Genomic DNA, 17,572 nt, shown 5'->3' with positions numbered 1-17,572 from the left:
TTTGTCTTCTTTAGCAGTATACAGTTATGAAAATTACTACTACTCTCTTTTTTTAAATATTTTTTGTGATTTACTGTTTCACTTGTATTTAAGTTTTACTTTTACTTAATCCATGACTATTGTATTCAATTCAGTCATTGCTCTTCTTGACAGAACAAGTACCGGCAAGCTTATGACATGTCCAGAGGGACGCCTACTGCCTTCATCAATGATACACCTGAACTCATTCGCATCAGGAAGGCCCAGGAGCAGCTTAGCGAGGTACCACTGAGGACTGTGGAGAAATTTTTTCCCCAGTCATGTTGTCTAAAGTTCACGGTTGACTGTTGGAGGGTTATTGGATTGGTAGATTTTTGGTTTAAATCTTGCTTGTAAAATGACTTAAATAAAACTGTTCTGTGGCCAGCAATAGATTGAGTGTGACGTTATGAATGTGGAGCATAGATGCTTAATACGTTCATTGGGATTTAGGTTTTTGGTAAAGGTGTGTAAAAGATGAAGATAAAAAAAAAATGAAACTGCATTTCTCAAATTCATCTTCTCTAGTCATAAATATTAAGAAATTAAACACATTTTGTCATTAGGTTAAATACCGCATGGAGGGAAATAAAACTCGGACGACAAGCTTGTATGATGGTGAGGCCAGAGAGGTCGCCCACGTCAAGCGTGTATCTGAGCTGATCAGCAAGGTGAGTTACTTGAATTTACAACAATATGCCAAGATTTTAAGAAACTTTATTTTGAATGTTTATCACATGGTGGCGTTGCTAATCTCTTATAGGTTCTGTACAGACAGAAGTGGGATGAGACTAAGGACAGGTACCTGCTTCCTCCTGATGCTCCTGAGCTCGTCCTGGCTGTGAAGAATGCTGCTAACTACAGCAAAGTAAGCACATTGTGGCATTCAAGCACTGTATTTTATTTTAATTTTTTTTTTTACATTAGAAACACATTTGATGTATTATTTAATACAAAAAAATCTCTTAAATATTTTGTAAGCATTTGGTAAGGACTACAGTTGAAAATTAGCTGGCCGGCTAACATTGGCACAGAAATGTTAATTTAATGTGTATTGTCCTTTATAAAATAAAGAATAAGAATAATTCATGACTCAACACTTTGTTCAGAAACTTTACACGGAGGACTGGAATGAAGAGAAGACCACGTTCTATCCTTACAGCGACAGCCCTGAGCTGCGCAGGGTGGCCAAGGCTCAGGAGGTCTTGAGTGATGTAAGTTGAGTTTTTTCAACCGCAGTAAATGAAAATACACGTTGTCCAACATTCATATTTTAGACAGTGTGTGGTTTAAATGCTTGCAAGGTGAAAAATAACAGTATTGTGACATTTTGTTCTGGGAAAAACCCTTAAGTGATTCAAGGGTTTGGCAATATGATAATATACACCATGAGAATTTAGTCAACTGTCAGAGAGTATTCTTTAGCCTTTACGCCGTGGCAGCTCTCACTTTAACTGGCTTTATTTGGTTATTACTATTATCAGTAAGAAGAACTGCAATATTGGAGTTACATCATTTTTTTCTGTACTTCCATTTGTCAAGTATTTAATAGCTGAAAGTAGACATTTCCATCTGGTTAATTTGTCTATAAGCATTTACATATTACATATTACATAAACCACAATATAGGATTTTGACAATTGTTTGGCGTCATTTCTTGTAGTGTTCTGATATTAAACAATGTTGAATATCTAACATATGGTCAGTTGTATAAAAATGAGCTAAGTATAATGTGACGTTAATTCACCTGAACAGTTAACTCATCTCCAACTTTGCTGGCAACATGCTATTAAGGCTTTGCCTCAAAGACAAGCATGTTTTCTCTGCTTTTATATTGTTTTTTTTTTTCCTTTCAGGATCCATTTGTTTGTGCTAAGTTTGAATCACATGTAGCAATCCCCCCCCCCCCCCCCCCCCCCCCCGCTCTTTCTTGCTTGTAACCGTTTTCTCACACCAGTCAATGTAAATAGGAAATCTGTGTGAGGCAGACTGTGCACTAAGAACAGCTACTGGTGTTGAAGAATTAGCCACCTTAGTAAATTTCCTCTCCTTCTGTGTGTGCCCCCCACAGATTCTCTACAAGAAGGGTCATGATCAGCGCAAGGCTAAGTACACCTCCTTGGCTGATCCTCCTGAAATGGAGCTGGCCAAGAGAGTGGCCCATCAACGCAGTGATGTAAGATGAACCATTTTAATCTGGATTTCAAACACATTGTTTAAGTGTAAAACAAATATAAGAAACACAGGATAACAGAGGTAGACAAAGTGAGACACAATTGTGCGTAGAAGAATAATTCTCATTGCTTCTCAGGAAAATTACATTCTTTAGGCTCAAACTTGTACTTTGCACAGTCCACCTACTGGGAATGGAAACAGGGCCCTTAGAGACCAGTCCACCCCGAGCCACTGCCAGGGATAACGGGCCACCTGCTGTCTGATATTAATGGCCACACTAAGCTGAAAGGGAGGGGTCAACAATAGTTTGAAATTACAGAGATTCCAGTCATTTCAATGTGTTTTTATCAAACAGAATATTAAACTATCTAATACATATCTCTATTTTGCACATACTACAATACAACAACATTCTTTTAACGTTTTATTTCCAAAGCTTAACTTCAATGTTTTACTGTTTGTCCACAGCTTAAATACAAGGAGGATTACAATAAAAATGTGAAGGGTCAATGGTGCGAGACGCCATACTTTGACGTGGCCACTGCCCGGGTGGCGATGGAGAACTTAAGCAGTGTAAGAGCATACTACTACTACTATCTAAGGGGCAATATTTTGAAAATGTTATTAGTTTTTCATTTTCCTGTATCTAACTGTCGATACCTTCTCCTTTCAGAAAAAATACACGCAACATTATGAGGATACGAAAGACCAAATTTATTTCATGCAAACAAACACGCCCGTTTATGACGCAAACAAGAAAGCTCGTATTGCTGCCAGTGAGGTAAGTCCACACAAATACACACACAAAAATATCAGAGTATTTTTATGGGTCCTGTGTCATGTGGAAGACACGACAGAGAGTTGACATGTGTCCCAGTGTAGAGTGTGAGTCAACACACCGAGTGCACGCTGACAGGGAGGAACACACTGTATTGTGCCCACACATGCACAGTATGACGGAGAGATCTACATTTAGTTCATTCTCACTGCACAAACTGAGTGTGTAGTTTAAATAACTAGTCTCCAGTAACAACATATCAGACTATGTGAAGAGGCTTTTTAGCTCCTGTATAACCCACACATTCACACACAATTCAAACGTACATCATTTAAAAAAAAAAAAACGCGATAAAGACACCATGACGGACTCTTCCAACGTCATGTTATGAGTCAGTGTATAAATCGTGCTAAAAAGACTCATCGACACACTTTGTTTTCTTCTTACTCACACTTTTGTCCATGTTTCTGTTTTCAGGTCCAATACAAGAAGGAATACGAGAAAAGCAAAGCGCAGTGTGACTACAACACGCTCCCCGCCACAGAGAATCCTCTCCTCAGACAGCTCAGATATGCTGGCACCATCCTCAGTGATGTAGGTGTCTGAAGAACACAGGGATTTTCAATCACAGCTGGTTTAATGCAAAATTATAGAGACAATTTGGGGTAAAAACTCATTGCAAAATCTTTGAAGTAGTGCATTATAGTTCCCCATGTCTGTTCCTGTATGGACAGAGATGGTGCTTGCATACATATGGCAATTACTCTTGTTAGACCGTTAGTTAGTTAGTAGTTGTGGGTGTTATCTATAGTGTCTGACATAAAGCTCCTCTAAGGGGATTGTCACATTATTTATATTATCTATTATTGGGAAATCAAGTGAGTTAATTGATTTAATTAAATCAAGTTAACAGTCTGACAAGTAGTAAGCAAGGGGTTTAGACATCTTCATGTACCATGTGGACAGATGTCCATTGTTTTTGTCTGTTTGTGTTATTTTGAGTGTTTGCTTATTTGAGTTACTGATCATCAGTTAAATGTGATTTTGCATTTGTTTTTTTGCAGAAAGTTTATAAGTCCAGCTATGAAAAATCCAGGGGTTCCAGCATCAACTACTGTGACACGCCCAAGTTTCAGATGGACTCCGTACTTAAACAGTTCTCTGATGTAAGTATAATCCATGAGTTGAAATACTTTCTTAAAATAATGATTAATTATTAATTTTCTTTCCATTTTTTTTTTTTTTTTAAATATATGCATTTCAATTTTTATTTTAGGCACATTACAAAAATAAGTATGAAAATGAGGTGAAGGGCCACTATATCGGAAGCTATGAAGATCTCTACATGCTTCACTGCCAGAAAGTTGAGGAAATGAAGAATGAGGTAAATGAATAATATAATTTGCATTTTTACTTTTCAAAATCAAATCACTTGTGTAAGAAATAATGAATTACTATAAAGTTCATTATATCTTTCAATCAATGTCTTTGCAATTTTCCTATTGTGTCTTGCAGCAACTATATAAATCTGACTATGAAGACATTAAGACAAGGTGCTTCTTCCCTCAAACACTGACGCCTGAATATGAAGTTGGGAAGAAGCTTTACCAATGTAATGATGTGAGTTGTATTGGCTTATAAACATGTATATTGAAGTAAAAAGGATTCACAGTTCTTCTGTTTTAGTTTACTTGTATGTACTGTATGTTACAAAATGTGTTTATAATATGGTTTGCAGAAAGTTTACCGGCAACATCCAGGCACAGTGAAGTTTACACAAGTGGTGGATTCCCCAGTTCAGCTTCAAGCCGCCATCAACGCCAAACAGCTAAGTGATGTACGACTGCATGGCCTGCCTCTTAGTGCTAATACAAAATATAATAGAATTGGAATTGGTACAGTATGTCTCAAAAACTCTCTTCTTACTGTATGTTCACATACATAATATAAATGGTTTATATAGGTTGTATAGGTGAACATAATTCTTTCTTTACATTGTTCATTTATTTACTGAAATTGCTACAATCGCCAGCTAACGCTCTAGATCAAATTCTCCTAGATATGCTGATCACCTTAAAATCTGCCCAATCATCCATGTAGCCCAGCTGTCTTTCTGTGGGCACCATGGAAACTGGAGAGCCATCTTTGTAGTATAAATAGCATGACGCATTCAGTTGGCCCAGAATAAACCTTGTGATCAGAGAGGGGCTGATGAGGCAGGGAATGGGAAAGGGATAGTCAATATGTCTCAAATAGAGTCCAGCTAATACACTGCTGCCATCCAGTGACAGAAAATCCAACAACACTTGACCTAAACGTTTGTTTGTGCTAGAAAAAACCAACATCATTTTATCACTTTGTTCTTTTTGCAGTTGAACTACAAGGCAAAGTATGAGGATACAAAGTTCAAGAATAGTCTGCCCCCCGACTATCCCTTCTTCATCCAGTCCAGAGTTAACGCTTTCAACCTCAGTGACGTAAGTAAATACTATACAATTAATTTCCAGCAGTAACCAAAGTGAAATTGCTATCAGCTTTTTATAAGATTGTAATTTCCTGAATGGCGTGATTCTCTCCTTGCAGAACTGTTACAAGTATGATTGGGAGAAATCTAAAGCAAAAAAGTTTGAGATCAGGGGTGATGCTATTTCGATCCTTGCTGCCCGTGCTCACACAAACATCGCCAGTGATGTGAGTATGCTACAATATCAGCCTTTGATGTTTCAGTATTTCTGACTTTGTTTCAGTTGCTTTTAGCACCCAGTTTTGTTTTTATTAATCTTGTAATTGATCACCCTTTCACTTCTTTTCAGGTTAAATATAAAAAGGAGTATGAGAAGAACAAGGGACACATGGTTGGAGCCCTCAGCATTAATGACGATCCAAAGATCTTGCACTCCGTTCACGTGGCCAAAATCCAGAGTGATGTAAGTCATTAGCTTGCTGTTTTGCTTTAGGACTTACATTTCCCTTGATTAACCTATATTAAAGCTGAGATAAGAGGGCACGCTTGAACAATCTTTTACTGATATTTTCACAGCGGGAATATAAAAAGGACTATGAAAAGATAAAGACCAAGTACCATGCACCACTGGATATGATGTCAGTCACCTTGGCCAAGAAATCACAGGGGATTGCCAGCATGGCTGGGTATAGGAGCATCAGTGCCAAATACTTCCTTCCTTATGACAGTGTGCTGTTGGATTTGGCCAAAAAAGCCAACATCATCCAGAGTGATGTAAGCATATAGATACTTTAAACTGATTTAATGCTGAGAGTTTTGGTTTTTGGTTTTAATCATAATATTAAACATGTACTTGATGGTTCCTGTGAGATTAGTTATGTATTCCGTGACACCATTTTAATTGTTTTTGTTTTTGTTTTCCTGCATCATAGAATGAGTACAAGTCTGACTACAACAACTTCACCAAGGGTGCTCCATGGATCCCCCTTGGCTCTTTGGAGGTTGAAAAGAATAAGAAAGCTGCTGACATCCTTAGTGAGGTATGTGTGCAACAGCAACACTTTAGTCTTCCTGTACATACCTTAACCCCTTGCAACAAATGCCCCCTTGACATAAAAAAAGGATTTGTTTGATAGTTAGCGGGATATGTCACACACCGTTTATGTAATAACTTGTCTTTTTTACTTATTTCCCACAGAAAAAATACAGAAAACACCCAGACACAGTCCCTTTCACTTCTATTGACAACCACCCCACCATGATGCAGGCCAAAGTCAACCAGCTTCTGAGGAGTGATGTGAGTCAGATATTTTGAAATCTTTCTGCACTATTTATTTTTCTAAGATCACTTTGAGAAGCTTGTTTTAATTTTTACTCCGATCTTAGTACAGCTCGTGTGATTTGTGCCATAATTGCTTTCTTGCTTCCAGCTGTTCTACAAGAGGGGTCTGGAGCAGGTCCATCAGAAGTACTCTCTGCCTCATGATATCCCTGAGTTCATCCAGGCCAAGTGCAACGCCTACAACATCAGCAAGGTAAGGCATAGAAACACTGAGAGATCCCTTTTTTGAATTATGTAGTATGTGTTTAAAGTAGTACTTTAAATGGACCCAAAATAGCATTACACATACACATTAACACACACCCACACTCACACACGCACATGCGCGAATCCATGCTAAACCTATTGAATGTGCATATCTTTCTTCTGTCATTTCAGAACTACTACAAGCTTGACTGGCAGGCATTGATTGCTAAAGGTTATGACCTGAGGCCTGATGCTATACCCATTGTTGCCGCCAAAGCTGCCAGACATGCTGCCAGTGATGTAAGTTCTCCAAACAACTGAGCCAACAAACTCCATTTTAACATGCGCTGTACTCTGATGCTTGTTGCATCGTATAATCATTAATATTACTATAAAGCTAAATAATTAGAGATGTTATATGCCCTTTAATTTCTAGGTCCAGTATAAAAAGGCTTACCAGAAGGCCAGAGGCCACCATGTTGGCTTCCGCAGCATCAAGGACGATCCTCTGCTGGTTCACTACATGGAGGTGGCTAAGATGCAGAGTGAGAAGAACTACAAGAAGGACTACCACAAGGCCAAGCTGAAGTACCACACCCCAGTAGACATGATGAGTGTGGTACAGGCCAAGCACGCCTCTGCTGTTCAGACCTATGCTGGTTACAGAAAGATCCCTCACAGCTACATGCTTCTGCCTGACTCAATGAGTCTGCACCTTGCTCGCAATATGAACATCAATTCCAGTGATGTAAGTTTAATTTTTCTCTTTATGACTTTTGTTTCATCATCTAGGTAAATACTTTATGTCTTGGCTAAAAGATGGTGTGTCTGCAGGTCTGATCCTTTTTAATGTATCTCATTTACTTTTCAGTATAACTATAAACTGGATTATGAGAACTCTGTCAAGGGAATTGGCTGGGTTCCCATTGGTTCTCTAGAGGTGGAAAAAGCCAAGAAAGCAGCAGAAGCTCTGAATGAGAAAAAGTACCGCCAGCACCCTGACACAATCAAATTTACCAGTGTCACCGACTCCATGAACATGGAGCTGGCCAAGGCCAATGCCAAGATCATGAATGTGGTGAGAAGGAGACAACAGAATAACTTCCTAATTTGCTCTAATATAAATTTCCTCATTTACAGTACGTCTTTGAGTTCCTTTTCAGAATAGACATAAACCTATCTCTTTTTGTAATTGTAATTGTGCAGAAAGAGTATAAGGCCAGTGGAGAGAAGTTCATGCACACTTACCACCTCCCTGCTGATGTCCCTGAACTGATGCAAGCCAGATACAATGCCGTCAACATCAGCCAAGTTAGTTGCAGATTCTTGTTTGCTATTTTCCAGCGTTGGTGGACAACGTTTAGACATTAAATTGCTACTGTATTGTTAACATAACACTGATGATCATTTTATACAGAATTACTACACCTATGCTCATCGTCAAGATCTGCTCAAAGGGCATCATGTGAAGGAAGATGCCATTTCCATTGTTGCAGCAAAAAGTTCCACCAACATTGCCAGTAACGTAAGTTAAGAATATGGTAATAATAATCTGATTCAATCTTAATTCAATAATGTAATTCACACCTAATATTTTTCTTTTATATAGTACAAGTATAAACTGGCTTATGAGAAGGCCAGAGGCCACCATGTTGGCCACCGCAGCATCAAGGACGATCCTCTGCTGGTTCACTACATGGAGGTGGCTAAGATGCAGAGTGAGAAGAACTACAAGAAGGACTACCACAAGGCCAAGCTGAAGTACCACTCCCCAGTGGACATGATAAGTGTGGTACAGGCCAAGCACGCCTCTGCTGTTCAGACCTATGCTGGTTACAGAAAGATCCCTCACAGCTACATGCTTCTTCCTGACAACTTGCACATGCAGCGGTGTCGTGGCATGATGGAGATTCAGAGTGATGTATGTTTTCACTTTTTAGCTATATGTTACCATAGTGTAATCCTAGTATAATTGGTACATATATGAGTAAAATGATTATATACACAGTACCAAAGCAATGTGTGAGGTGAGGACAAAAACGTTTTTTTCTGTAAACCCACAGAATGTCTACAAGTCAGAATACAACAACTACAGTAGAGGCGTAGGATGGGTCCCTATTGGTTCTTTGGATGTTGAGAGGGCCAAAGTTGCTAGATCTGCACTGGCAGAAAGAGGCTACCGCCAGCATCCCAGTAACTTCAAATTCACAAGCAAGACTGATGCCATTAACACGGCTTTGGCTTTGGCCAACACAAAGACCCTGGACAATGTAAGAATGTCGTCTTTATGTTGATGATGCAATGGCTTCACATATCTTAAAATGTGTTGAAATATTGATGCATGTCAGAACAAAGATTTTCCTATGAGAAAGTTACAAAAATTCACAGGTTTTCTTGTTCTTTTTCACTCCCTCTAGGCTTCATACAGAGCATCAGGCGAGAAGTTCAAGCACACCTATAATCTACCAGCTGACTGCCCTGAGTTCCTTCAGGCTAAATTCAACGCCCAGACCCTTAGCGAGGTTTGAGCACAATATTTGTATTGAAAATCAAAGTTAGACAATGTTTTTATTTTCCAAATGTGCAAGTCAAAGAAATATGACTAGCCTGAAATGCCAAGTGTATATCAGCATAATAATTATGCTAAATATTGTTATAAATATATGGAATATTTTGCTCTTTATCCACAGAGTCACTACAAGCACAAGTGGCTGGAAGATATTGCAAAGGGATATGACATGAAGCCGGATGCTATTTCTGTGCTGCATGCCAAGCAAGGCAGACATATTGCCAGCGATGTATGTAAATCATAAATAAACATTGAATGTATTCAGCACTTTTTTCACCATATAACTGAAACAATCAGTCATTTTCATCTAGGCGTTACAAACAGTTTTTTGATTTTTTAAATTTTAGATCCAATACAAGAAAGCTTACCAGAAGGCCAGAGGCCACCATGTTGGCTTCCGCAGCATCAAGGACGATCCTCTGCTGGTTCACTACATGGAGGTAGCTAAGATGCAGAGTGAGAAGAACTACAAGAAGGACTACCACAAGGCCAAGCTGAAGTACCACACCCCAGTAGACATGATGAGTGTGGTACAGGCCAAGCACGCCTCTGCTGTTCAGACCTATGCTGGTTACAGAAAGATCCCTCACAGCTACATGCTCCTGCCTGACAACTTGCACGTTCAGCGGTGTCGCACTATGAACACCCAGTCAAGTGATGTGAGTAGCAGTTTTCATCTGTGAATTATGTCTCTTAGGATCAAAACTATGTTTGAAAGACAACCACAATAAATCTACATTGTGTGTTTGATATTCATGTTTTGGTTCAAGTTTAAAAGATAATTGTTATTGATCTTAACTTCAGAAATAATATGAATCTCATTTTATTTTTTCAGTGTAACTACAAATCTGAATGGAACAACTATATCAGGGGTATTGGATGGGTCCCTATTGGCTCAATTGGAGTTGAGACTGCTAAACTTGGAGGTCAGATCCAGAGTGAAAAAAGGTACCGCAGTCATCCATCCAACTTCAAGTTCAGCAAGCTGATGGACTCCATGGACTTGACTCTGGCCACTGCCAACAACAAGATCATGAATAAGGTTCAACCATATTCAAATATATAGTGCAGGATCACAAAATATAAATTATAATCTTGTTCATAAGCATCATCATTTATTTGTTTTTCTGGTGTCTTTATTTACAGAAAGCATACACTGCAGCTTGGGAGAAGGACAAACTGACAGTCCACATCATGCCAGACGCTCCTGAGATTCTCCTGGCCAAGGCTAATGCCCTCACCATGAGCAATGTAAGGCATTAAATTACATTACAATTTGTGTGTGTGTATGTGGGTGTGTATATATATATATATTGTGTACTTATGTACGTCAATATTTTATCTTATTTTATTTATCTTAATGTATGTTTTTACAGAAACGTTACAAAGCCGGTGTTGTGGAGATGGCCAATAAGGGCCACAACCTCAAAGCAGACGCCATCTCAATTTTGGCTGCAAAATCTGGTACCACCATTGCTAGTAATGTAAGTTGAAAATAAATTCCTGTACCAAATCTAAAAGATAATCTACTACAAACCATCACACATGTTTAACAAGTATTTACTCACTGTTACAGTACAAGTACAAACTGGCGTACGAGAAGGCCAGAGGCCACCATGTTGGCTTCCGCAGCATCAAGGACGATCCTCTGCTGGTTCACTACATGGAGGTAGCTAAGATGCAGAGTGACAAGAACTACAAGAAGGACTACCACAAGGCCAAGCTGAAGTACCACACCCCAGTGGACATGATGAGTGTGGTACAGGCCAAGCACGCCTCTGCTGTTCAGACCTTTGCTGGTTACAGAAAGATCCTGCACACTAACTCTCTCCTCCCTGATGCCATGAACCTGCAACTGGCTCGCACCATGAACACCCAGTCTAGTGATGTAGGTTTGAAATGTCAAAATACCAGTTGCGCTATGCCCACAGTAATTATATGTGTTTTTAAAGGCAGATAACAATTACTTGTTGTATTATCCCTTTATTCATGTGGTTTTGCATTTCTGTTTAGTGTAACTACAAATCTGAATGGAACAACTATATCAGGGGTATTGGATGGGTCCCTATTGGCTCAATTGGAGTTGAGACTGCTAAACTTGGAGGTCAGATCCAGAGTGAAAAAAGGTACCGCAGTCATCCATCCAACTTTAAGTTCAGCAAGCTGATGGACTCCATGGACTTGACTCTGGCCACTGCCAACAACAAGATCATGAATAAGGTGCAGTATGTTTAACTGTACTCTAAAGTGTAGGACTACACAAATGTTGCTGATTATAATGTTTACAACAATCATCATTCCCTTGTTTTTTCTGGTGTCTTTATTTACAGAAAGCATACACTGCAGCTTGGGAGAAGGACAAACTGACAGTCCACGTCATGCCAGATGCTCCTGAGATTCTCCTGGCCAAGGCTAATGCCCTCACCATGAGCAATGTAAGGGTGAATCCATGAAACTAATAAATAAAAATAAATAAAACTGCTTGTAATAGTTGGTTAATTAATGGTTAATGGCGATCAGTCTGTAAATGTAAACACTGTTTTATTCATTTTTATCTTAATCTTTTACAGAAACTTTACAAAGCCGGTGTTGTGGAGATGGCCAATAAGGGCTACCACCTCAAAGCAGATGCCATCCCAATTCTGGCTGCCAAGTCCGGTACTACTATTGCCAGTAATGTAAGTTATAAAAAATAAAAATAAACTTCCTGTAGGAAATCAACATTCACAAAACATCTGATAAAATTCCTGGTGTATGAGAGTACAGTCTCTGTGAGTGACAAAGTATGTGTTTGCTGTCACAGTACAAGTACAAGTTGGCTTACGAGAAGGCCAGAGGCCACCATGTTGGCTTCCGCAGCATCAAGGACGATCCTCTGCTGGTTCACTACATGGAGGTGGCCAGATTGCAGAGTGACAAGAACTACAAGAAGGACTACCAGAAGTCTAAGCTGAAGTATCACTCCCCAGTGGACATGATCAGTTTGGTCCATGCCAAGCAGGCTTCTGCTGCTCAAACTATGGCTGGATACAAGCAGAAAATCTCCCACTACACTGTGCTGCCTGATGCCATGAACCTGCAACTAGCGCGTAACATGCAATTCATCGCCAGTGATGTATGTAGAGAGTCTGACTTAATCATCTTAAAATAAAAATCCAGAGTTTTACATTCATGTTACCATTGCTGTATGGAGTTGTGCTGCATTGTGAAGGAAATGATTTGTGTCTATAATCTCCCTCAGAACCAGTACAAGAGTGAGTATGAAAGCTTCATAAAGGGAATAGGATGGGTCCCTATTGGATCACTCGATGTTGAAAAAGCAAAAATAGGAGGCAAGATTCTCAGTGAGAGTCTATACCGTCAAGCTCCTAGCAACTTCAAATTCACTAAGGACATGCACTCCATGGATCTGGCACTAGCCACTGCAAACAACCAGATTATGAATAAGGTACTGAAAAGGACCTCTTGTGAAAAAAAAACCCATATCTCTTCTCTAGTATTCATGTTTGAGATGTCACACCAACAATGTTTTGTTTTTAGAAATCCTACACAACTGCTTGGGAAAAAGACAAGACTTCGATCCACATCATGCCTGATGCGATGGACATTGTTCTTGCGAGAGGAAACAAGAAGAACTTCAGTGAGGTACAGTGCAATATCTTAATTTCTCTACACATTTCCATTTTTTTTAAAGATCTGTCATGATTTGTAAAGAAAATAAACAACAATAGACAAATAGGAAAACTCTACAATGTTTTCAGGTTGGTGTATTAGTTAATTAATTTGAAAGATGACATGCTTTCCTTTAAAAAACAAAAAAAAATATATATATATTTTTATACGTATGTATATATTCTTTCTCTTCAGAAACTGTACAAATTGGACAATGAACTGTCCAAGAAGAAGGGCCATAATGTTCGTGGCGATGCAATTGCAGTCCTTGCTGCCAAAGCCTCCACTGCCATTGCTAGTGATGTAAGTGTCTGTATGGTTATTTCTATGATGTACTACCCACTGTATATTGTTTTTATGCTTCCCCCCCTCAACAGAGTTTGGTTATGAAAACTCACATTTTCTTTTTAGTACAAGTACCACGCAGGATACCGTAAGCAGGTTGGCCACCACATCGGTGCTCGCTGCGTCCAGGATGATCCTCTGCTCATGCTGGCTCTGAACTCAGCCAGGATTGCCAGTGATGCTTTGTACAAGAAGGACTTCAACAAGTCCAAGACCAAGTTCAATCTGCCAGTGGACATGATCGCCTTTGAACTGGCCAAGAAGAACCAGATTCAGGTCAACCACGCCAACTACATCACTCGCCTCCATAACTGGACTTGCCTGCCAGACTCCAATGATGTCCGCCTGGCCAGACATGCATACGACCTACAGAGTGATGTGAGTAACAATCCTTGAATTTATACCGTCAAAAATGTTCCTATTTATTAATGTATAATTTTAAGTTTTGGAACATCATTAAGATAACAAACCATTTCTTGTTTTGTCCAGGCTGTTTACAAGGAAGATCTGAAGATGTTGCAGGGTATTGGATGGGTGCCGATAGGTTCACTGGATGTTGAGAAGGCGAAGAAAGCTGGTGAGGCCCTGAGTGAGAGAAAGTATCGTCAACACCCAAGCAACTTTAAATTCAAAATCACCACTGAAGACATGCCCATGGTGTTGGCTAAGGCCAATGCCAAGGTTATGAACAAGGTATGAAATCATATTTACACATTATTTTGTATAATAACTATATATGGATATGATAAGGAAATGATTTAACCATAAAAACGCTTGCTTGCTGATTTTACAGTGTATGTCAATTCTCATGTTTTTAATTTCTGACTGCAGAAAGCATACGTTGAAGCCTGGGATAATGACAAGTCGAAGATCCACATCATGCCTGATGCTATGGATGTTCTTCTAGCCAAAGCAAACAATGTCAACTACAGCATAGTATGTGGAACAATAAATAGTAATGATGGTACAGCAATTTGTATTTATGGATTATTTTCAGTGTTTAATTTATATACTTAACTTCTCTGGGATAATTGTGTTTGGTTACAGAAAAAGTACAAACAGGCAAATGAAGATGCCAAGAAGAAGGGCTACGATATCCGCAATGATGCCATTTCCATTAAAGCAGCCCGGGCTTCCAGGGACATTGCCAGTGATGTAAGCTTCTGGATTTTTTTAACAATGATAAACAGTTACTATACATTTGTTACTGTACATGTAACCATAGAATTTTGTTTTTGTTTTTTAGTACAAGTACCATGCTGGATACCGTAAGCAGGTTGGCCACCACATCGGTGCTCGCTGCGTCCAGGATGATCCCCTACTCATGCTGGCTCTGAACTCAGCCAGGATTGCCAGTGATGCCCTGTACAAGAAGGACTTCAACAAGTCCAAGACCAAGTTCAATCTGCCAGTGGACATGATCGCCTTTGAACTGGCCAAGAAGAACCAGATTCAGGTCAACCACGCCAACTACATCACTCGCCTCCATAACTGGACTTGCCTGCCTGACTCCAATGATGTCCGCTTGGCCAGACATGCATACGACCTACAGAGTGATGTGAGTAACAATCCTTGAATTTATACCGTCAAAAATGTTCCTATTTATTAATGTATAATTTTAAGTTTTGGAACATCATTAAGATAACAAACCATTTCTTGTTTTGTCCAGGCTGTTTACAAGGAAGATCTGAAGATGTTGCAGGGTATTGGATGGGTGCCGATAGGTTCACTGGATGTTGAGAAGGCGAAGAAAGCTGGTGAGGCCCTGAGTGAGAGAAAGTATCGACAACACCCAAGCAACTTCAAATTCAAAATCACCACTGAAGACATACCCATGGTGTTGGCTAAGGCCAACGCCCAGGTTATGAACAAGGTATGAAATCATATTTACACATTATTTTGTATAATATCAAATAACTATAGCGACTATATATGGATATGATAAGGAAATGATTTAACCATAAAGACGCTTGCTTGCTGATTTTACAGTGTATGTCAATTCTCATGTTTTTAATTTCTGACTGCAGAAAGCATACGTTGAAGCCTGGGATAATGACAAGTCGAAGATCCACATCATGCCTGATGCTATGGATGTTCTTCTAGCCAAAGCAAACAATGTCAACTACAGCATAGTATGTGGAACAATAAATAGTAATGATGGTACAGCAATTTGTATTTATGGATTACTTTCAGTGTTAAGTTTACATACTTAACATCTCTGGGATAATTGTGTTTGGTTACAGAAAAAGTACAAACAGGCAAATGAAGATGCCAAGAAGAAGGGCTACGATATCCGCAATGATGCCATTTCCATTAAAGCAGCCCGGGCTTCCAGGGACATTGCCAGTGATGTAAGCTTCTGGATTTTTTTAACAATGATAAACAGTTACCATAGATTTGTTACTGTACATGTAACCACAGAACTTTGTTTTTGTTTTTCAGTACAAGTACCACGCAGGATACCGTAAGCAGGTTGGCCACCACATCGGTGCTCGCTGCGTCCAGGATGATCCTCTGCTCGTGCTGGCTCTGAACTCAGCCAGGATTGCCAGTGATGCCTTGTACAAGAAGGACTTCAACAAGTCCAAGACCAAGTTCAATCTGCCAGTGGACATGATCGCCTTTGAACTGGCCAAGAAGAACCAGATTCAGGTCAACCACGCCAACTACATCACTCGCCTCCATAACTGGACTTGCCTGCCTGACTCCAATGATGTCCGCCTGGCCAGACATGCATACGACCTACAGAGTGATGTGAGTAACAATCCTTGAATTTATACCGTCAAAAATGTTCCTATTTATTAATGTATAATTTTAAGTTTTGGAACATCATTAAGATAACAAACCATTTCTTGTTTTGTCCAGGCTGTTTACAAGGAAGATCTGAAGATGTTGCAGGGTATTGGATGGGTGCCGATAGGTTCACTGGATGTTGAGAAGGCGAAGAAAGCTGGTGAGGCCCTGAGTGAGAGAAAGTATCGACAACACCCAAGCAACTTCAAATTCAAAATCACCACTGAAGACATGCCCATGGTGTTGGCTAAGGCCAATGCCAAGGTTATGAACAAGGTATGAAATTATATTTACACATTATTTTGTATAATATCAAATAACTATAGCGACTACATATGGATATGATAAGGAAATGATTTAACCATAAAAATGATTACTTGCGAAGTTCATAATGTAAATCATTTTGCATGTTTCTGATTTCTGACTACAGAAAGCATACGTTGAAGCCTGGGATAATGAAAAGTCGAAGATCCACATCATGCCTGATGCTATGGATGTTCTTCTAGCCAAAGCAAACAATGTCAACTACAGCATAGTATGTGGAACAATAAATAGTAATGATGGTACAGCAATTTGTATTTATGGATTACTTTCAGTGTTAAGTTTACATACTTAACATCTCTGGGATAATTGTGTTTGGTTACAGAAAAAGTACAAACAGGCAAATGAAGATGCCAAGAAGAAGGGCTACGATATCCGCAATGATGCCATTTCCATTAAAGCAGCCCGGGCTTCCAGGGACATTGCCAGCGATGTAAGTTTTTCATCTTAGTTATTTATTTGAAAGTGACAATTGATCGTTAATTGTAATATTATTTATGTTATAAATGTCATGTGAATTTTATTATAGACAACTAATCATGTTTGCCAAAACAGTATAGTAAATAAATCATTTTATTTTACCCATCGGACAAAATGTGTGTGTAAATGTTAATCAACAATGGAATTATTAAATTTTTCTTCCAGTACAAGTACCATGCTGGATACCGTAAGCAGGTTGGCCACCACATCGGTGCTCGCTGCGTCCAGGATGATCCTCTGCTCGTGCTGGCTCTGAACTCAGCCAGGATTGCCAGTGATGCCCTGTACAAGAAGGACTTCAACAAGTCCAAGACCAAGTTCAATCTGCCAGTGGACATGATCGCCTTTGAACTGGCCAAGAAGAACCAGATTCAGGTCAACCACGCCAACTACATCACTCGCCTCCATAACTGGACCTGCCTGCCTGAC

At 39.4% G+C, this 17,572-nt stretch overlaps 1 protein-coding gene across 50 annotated transcripts in view; it reads left to right on the top strand.

Annotated features, from left to right (window-relative positions):
- The window catches only part of neb (nebulin), a 66,041-nt gene that overhangs the window by 5,438 nt on the left and 43,031 nt on the right, over positions 1 to 17,572 (top strand). For 36 of the 50 annotated variants that reach the window (XM_032529408.1, XM_032529410.1, XM_032529458.1 and 33 more), the window contains 53 exons: positions 154 to 261; positions 585 to 689; positions 782 to 886; positions 1,128 to 1,232; positions 2,090 to 2,194; positions 2,662 to 2,766; positions 2,867 to 2,974; positions 3,449 to 3,565; positions 4,036 to 4,137; positions 4,248 to 4,355; positions 4,487 to 4,591; positions 4,710 to 4,808; positions 5,344 to 5,448; positions 5,555 to 5,662; positions 5,785 to 5,898; positions 6,012 to 6,209; positions 6,368 to 6,475; positions 6,634 to 6,732; positions 6,866 to 6,970; positions 7,156 to 7,263; positions 7,400 to 7,711; positions 7,835 to 8,041; positions 8,170 to 8,274; positions 8,381 to 8,488; positions 8,573 to 8,884; positions 9,027 to 9,233; positions 9,381 to 9,485; positions 9,654 to 9,761; positions 9,880 to 10,191; positions 10,368 to 10,574; positions 10,679 to 10,783; positions 10,909 to 11,016; positions 11,109 to 11,420; positions 11,546 to 11,752; positions 11,863 to 11,967; positions 12,103 to 12,210; positions 12,336 to 12,647; positions 12,774 to 12,980; positions 13,073 to 13,177; positions 13,400 to 13,507; positions 13,616 to 13,927; positions 14,039 to 14,242; positions 14,381 to 14,485; positions 14,597 to 14,704; positions 14,796 to 15,107; positions 15,219 to 15,422; positions 15,577 to 15,681; positions 15,793 to 15,900; positions 15,992 to 16,303; positions 16,415 to 16,618; positions 16,773 to 16,877; positions 16,989 to 17,096; positions 17,309 to 17,572. The exon at positions 17,309 to 17,572 is cut by the window's right edge and continues 48 nt beyond it. In XM_032529408.1, the coding sequence (XP_032385299.1) occupies positions 154 to 261; positions 585 to 689; positions 782 to 886; positions 1,128 to 1,232; positions 2,090 to 2,194; positions 2,662 to 2,766; positions 2,867 to 2,974; positions 3,449 to 3,565; positions 4,036 to 4,137; positions 4,248 to 4,355; positions 4,487 to 4,591; positions 4,710 to 4,808; positions 5,344 to 5,448; positions 5,555 to 5,662; positions 5,785 to 5,898; positions 6,012 to 6,209; positions 6,368 to 6,475; positions 6,634 to 6,732; positions 6,866 to 6,970; positions 7,156 to 7,263; positions 7,400 to 7,711; positions 7,835 to 8,041; positions 8,170 to 8,274; positions 8,381 to 8,488; positions 8,573 to 8,884; positions 9,027 to 9,233; positions 9,381 to 9,485; positions 9,654 to 9,761; positions 9,880 to 10,191; positions 10,368 to 10,574; positions 10,679 to 10,783; positions 10,909 to 11,016; positions 11,109 to 11,420; positions 11,546 to 11,752; positions 11,863 to 11,967; positions 12,103 to 12,210; positions 12,336 to 12,647; positions 12,774 to 12,980; positions 13,073 to 13,177; positions 13,400 to 13,507; positions 13,616 to 13,927; positions 14,039 to 14,242; positions 14,381 to 14,485; positions 14,597 to 14,704; positions 14,796 to 15,107; positions 15,219 to 15,422; positions 15,577 to 15,681; positions 15,793 to 15,900; positions 15,992 to 16,303; positions 16,415 to 16,618; positions 16,773 to 16,877; positions 16,989 to 17,096; positions 17,309 to 17,572 (8,328 nt within the window). The remainder of the gene's footprint in view (positions 1 to 153; positions 262 to 584; positions 690 to 781; positions 887 to 1,127; positions 1,233 to 2,089; positions 2,195 to 2,661; positions 2,767 to 2,866; positions 2,975 to 3,448; positions 3,566 to 4,035; positions 4,138 to 4,247; positions 4,356 to 4,486; positions 4,592 to 4,709; positions 4,809 to 5,343; positions 5,449 to 5,554; positions 5,663 to 5,784; positions 5,899 to 6,011; positions 6,210 to 6,367; positions 6,476 to 6,633; positions 6,733 to 6,865; positions 6,971 to 7,155; positions 7,264 to 7,399; positions 7,712 to 7,834; positions 8,042 to 8,169; positions 8,275 to 8,380; positions 8,489 to 8,572; positions 8,885 to 9,026; positions 9,234 to 9,380; positions 9,486 to 9,653; positions 9,762 to 9,879; positions 10,192 to 10,367; positions 10,575 to 10,678; positions 10,784 to 10,908; positions 11,017 to 11,108; positions 11,421 to 11,545; positions 11,753 to 11,862; positions 11,968 to 12,102; positions 12,211 to 12,335; positions 12,648 to 12,773; positions 12,981 to 13,072; positions 13,178 to 13,399; positions 13,508 to 13,615; positions 13,928 to 14,038; positions 14,243 to 14,380; positions 14,486 to 14,596; positions 14,705 to 14,795; positions 15,108 to 15,218; positions 15,423 to 15,576; positions 15,682 to 15,792; positions 15,901 to 15,991; positions 16,304 to 16,414; positions 16,619 to 16,772; positions 16,878 to 16,988; positions 17,097 to 17,308) is intronic. The other 14 variants (XM_032529454.1, XM_032529439.1, XM_032529424.1 and 11 more) reach the window with 13 other exon arrangements.

The sequence above is a fragment of the Etheostoma spectabile genome, chromosome 11, assembly GCF_008692095.1.
Source record: "Etheostoma spectabile isolate EspeVRDwgs_2016 chromosome 11, UIUC_Espe_1.0, whole genome shotgun sequence".
NCBI classification, from domain to species: Eukaryota; Metazoa; Chordata; class Actinopteri; order Perciformes; family Percidae; genus Etheostoma; species Etheostoma spectabile.
This window is presented reverse-complemented; position numbering and strand designations above follow the sequence as displayed.